This window comes from Phragmites australis, chromosome 12 (genome assembly GCF_958298935.1).
Source record: "Phragmites australis chromosome 12, lpPhrAust1.1, whole genome shotgun sequence".
Classification (NCBI taxonomy): domain Eukaryota; kingdom Viridiplantae; phylum Streptophyta; class Magnoliopsida; order Poales; family Poaceae; genus Phragmites; species Phragmites australis.
This window is the reverse complement of record NC_084932.1, coordinates 21,229,524-21,233,548: the sequence shown is the minus strand read 5'-3', so window position 1 is coordinate 21,233,548 and position 4,025 is coordinate 21,229,524. Positions and strand designations below refer to the sequence as shown.

The 4,025-nt window shown below is 43.5% G+C and overlaps 1 protein-coding gene across 1 annotated transcript; it reads right to left on the bottom strand.

Moving 5' to 3' along the window:
• Positions 1-369: 369 nt before the first annotated feature.
• Positions 370-3,384, bottom strand: LOC133887308 (uncharacterized). Its single transcript, XM_062327242.1, has 4 exons — positions 3,078-3,384; positions 2,922-2,987; positions 2,340-2,464; positions 370-1,557 (listed from the first exon to the last, which is right to left on the bottom strand). The coding sequence occupies exons 1-4, from the start codon at positions 3,257-3,259 to the stop codon at positions 1,550-1,552; spliced, it is 381 nt and encodes a 126-aa protein (XP_062183226.1). The 5' UTR covers positions 3,260-3,384; the 3' UTR covers positions 370-1,549.
• Positions 3,385-4,025: the final 641 nt, after the last annotated feature.

The following is a 4,025-nucleotide window of genomic DNA, read 5'->3' as shown; positions in this document are numbered from 1 at the left end:
GATAAGATTCTGATAGGAACAGGAAGCAGAGGGACAAATAGAATGAAGCGAAAGCATAGAACATTAGTCGTAGAGGAACACACATAGCTATCCCTATTCATGTACCTTTAAGGTAATCAATGTACTTCTGCGTGAAGCTCGCATACAAATTAGTAACAACACAGCTCTGATTTGGACCTACAGGATACGGGAAAAATCTAAGTTATCAAATATCTTTTAGGTAGGGACCTAAGAATTACAGACCAGTAATTCCATAGGCAAAGTACCTGGTAGGTTGTACCGTTTGTGCTTAAAAAACCTGTAACGTTTATGGCGATTCTCCGTGGCTATATCCGATGGGACACACGGTAAAATGACCTCCCCTTTTAAATAAAAGGATCCCCAGTGTAATATCAGGGCAAAGATATAGGGAACGGCACATAAACACAACTCAATTCAAATGAACACACATACTTGGCTTCTTCCGTGAATCTCGAGTCATTATAGCTGGTAATATTCTCCGGAGAGCATAAGCAAATACCCCAGCAAAAAAACACAAGGAAATTGTAAAATGAACTAACAAAATAGCACAAGCAGAGGCAAAACCAACAAAGAACCATGGTATCCCATGTAATGGAAGAAAAAAAAAACAAAATAACACAATGAGGGAAACGACATCATTTACGTGCTTGATCACTAAACAAAGGATAAATATTACATGGTGAAGAACAATATCAAATGGATTAGAAAAAACAACGACAAGACAGCTCACTAAAGCCACAAGACAGGAGGAGAAAGCTGACTAAGGGGGAACTGTGAAAGAACATTTATGTCTGCACGAGGCACACTTCGCACAGGGATTGACAGGGCAACAACACTGATCCAACGAACAGCACCAGCAGCTATCTGAGTAGCAGACTGTGCAACTTTCCTATAATACAGTAGTCCCTGGTAGTTATAATCGACTACAAGAAACCCATACAACATTTGTAGCAAACTAACAGCCTGGAATGCCGCTGCTCATAAGGGGCCATGCAAGTGATATGAGGACAGCTCCAAAAGAAGACATGCTGCGGAGTAGCCTCTGCATGCAAGGGGGGCAGGTTCTATCTCTACACCACCTAGCACAGCATCATCATCAGCGACCTCACACAAATATGCAATAGACACGGAGTCGCACCGACTGACTACAGCCTGTAACAAAGAAACATAAGACGCACCCACTACAAACATTCTAAACCAAAATTAAAAATTGGCACCCAGGCGCCAAAAAGCAATACGGAAAGAGAACAATGGCCCCAAAGAAAGGACGAAGGGGGGAAAAGGAAGGAACGGAAAAAGAAAGGTGATAGTTAAAGCCAATCGTGCAACAAGCAATATGTATAATGATACAATGAACAGGAATGTAGCAGGCAATGAACCAATAGGTGAACGAATGCATATGAAGCCTCACCTTGATCACAGCAACTTAAATCGCAACAAGAGTCCCACAAGCGGAGCAAAGAACTGAGAGTTCTAGAAAACAAAAGGCAAAAGAAGCACACACAGAACAGAGCTGTGCAGCTTGAAATCACAATCCTGAAAAAGAGGCAACAATAAAAATCAGCACCCATAGCGAAATCTGAAATACAAATGTAGGTTCAAAGATATAGTCACATTTTTGAGGTGTCTAACAGCCAACTGTGAGGAAGACACTAAAACCTGACAAATCACCGGCAAGAACCTATGGAAACAACGTACAACCACACCTAGCCTGCAAACCTTTGGCAGAACCGCATGAAATGGCATCCCATAATTAATTAAGGTGTCGACCAGGCTAAAACAAATGGCTCACCAATTGACCCTACTGCTAAGCTGGAAGGTAGGAAAAAAAGCTACTTGTTGTACACACTGTGGCACCAAAACATGGAGGCAAACACATCAAGGTACCCGTACAAATATAGGTTCCTAATAACATTGAATCACTAAGCAGAGACATACCGAGGAGTAGCCTCTGCATCCAAGGGGGGCAATTCTATCTCTACACCACCTAGCATAGCACCATCATCAGTGACCTCACACAAGTATGCAATAGACACGGAGTGGCACCAACTGACTACAGCATGTAAGAAAGAAACATAAGACGCACCCACTACAAACATTCTAAACTAAAATTAAAAATTGGCTCCCAGACACCAAAAAGCAATACGGAAAAAGAACAATGGCCCCAAAGAAAGAACGAAGGGGGAAAAGGAAGGAATATAAAAAGAAAGGCGTTAGTTAAAGCCAATCGCGCAACAAGCAATATGTATAATGGTACAATGAACATGAATGTAGCAGGCAATGAACCAACAGGTGAACGAATGGATATGAAGTCTCACCTTGATCACAGCAGCTTAAACTATAACGAGAGTCCCACAAGCGGACCAAAAAACCGAGAGTTCCAGAAAACAAAAGGCAAAAGAAGTGGAGACAGAACAGAGCTGTACACCTCGAAATCACAATCCTGAAAAAGAGGCAACAATAAAAATTAGCACCCATAGCGAAATCTGAAATACAAATGTAGGTTCAAAGATATAGTCATATTTTTAGGTGCCTAACAGCCCGCTGTAAGCAGGACACTAAAACCTGACAAATCACCAGCAAGAACCTATGGAAACAACGTACAACCACGCCTAGCCTGCAAACCTTTACCAGAACCGCATGAAATGGCATCCCATAATTAATTAAGGCGTCGACCAGGCTAAAACAAATGGCCCACCAATTAACCCTACTGCTAAGCTGGAAGGTAGCAAAGAAAGCTACTTGCTGTACACACTGTGACACCAAAACATAGAGGCAAGCACATCAAGGTACCCGTACAAATGTAGGTTCCTACTAACATTGAATCACTAAGCAGGTAAGGAACAAGGACACGCTTCCTTAACAACGGGACATATAGCAATAGGAGGAACAACATGTACCTTGCTGACGAACCAGGGACCGGAGGAGAACCAAACGGCCAGGCACACTGCAGGCCTCCCTCCAACCTAACAGAAGAGCACAATAAAAAAAATCTACGGTCAGCAAATGAAGGCAAAAAGATAATGAAAACCGAAACACGTGCAGGAAACACTAACCTCAACCCACACCCTCCATGCTTACTCCGGGTGGAAAACACCACGAACAACCACCAAGATAGGAAACCAGCAATAAGGTTGCAAGCAGTGATCTTTGGAGCTGGCACCAACAAAAAAAAAAGAAGGCAAATCAGCAGCCGAACCATACACAGGAGAAACCCAAGAAAGAAAAAAAAAACCATATACAGGGTGAATCTAGAAAAAGAACCCAAAAGAAAAAAAAACAAACGACGGAATCAACCCGAGGCTCAACTATAAAGAGAAAACAAAAAAGCGAAACAGACCAACAGAAAAGAGCAAAAGGAAAAAAAAAAGAACCATATACAGGGTGAACTAAAAAAGAACCCAAAAGAAAAAAAAACCAAACGACGAAATCAAAGGCTAACTATAAAGGGAAAACAATAAAGGGCGGAAAAAAATAGACTAACAGAGGAGAGAAGACCACATAGAAAAATAGATCGAAACAGATCGAAACGAAAAGGGGGAAACCGGGTAAATCCCATCCCAAATGAATGAGGAAGAGACAAGCAGAGGCAACAGCAGTGGCCCATCAGCCAGCGCAAGAACTCACTAAGGCAAGGCACGGGCTCGATGAGCGCAAAAACTCACTCAGGCAAACCACGAGCTGGTGTGGTCAGGAAGCTAGGAACAGACGAAAACAAAGACAGCGATCAGAGTTTCCAATATGACGCAGGCTTTTACCCATGGACGCCCCGCACGTACGGACCAACCACTAAAGGCAGGAGCAGCCAATGACAAGGGAGCAAGTGCCGCCCTCTAGGCAAATGTGAGTGCATGACGCTGCACGTCCCGAGCCAAACGCGAGCAAACGACGCCACGCGTTCCGAGGAAAAAAATGCGGCGTCCCAAGGAAAAAAATGGACGGAAAGGAGCGGGGATGAGAGAGGAGAGAGAGAGCGGAACGCAGCGTCCCGCACCGAGCTCGCG

Bases quoted from the DNA above. Each gene is read 5' to 3' on its own strand.
- LOC133887308 (XM_062327242.1), bottom strand. From the start codon at position 3,259: ATGGTTTTTTTTTTCTTTCTTGGGTTTCTCCTGTGTATGGTTCGGCTG. The intron at 2,988-3,077 runs GTTAGTGTTTCC...CTCTTCTGTTAG, and splicing joins CATGGAGGGTGTGGGTTGAG to GTTGGAGGGAGGCCTGCAGT. The intron at 2,465-2,921 runs GTACATGTTGTT...CCTCTTTTTCAG, and splicing joins GTCCCTGGTTCGTCAGCAAG to GATTGTGATTTCGAGGTGTA.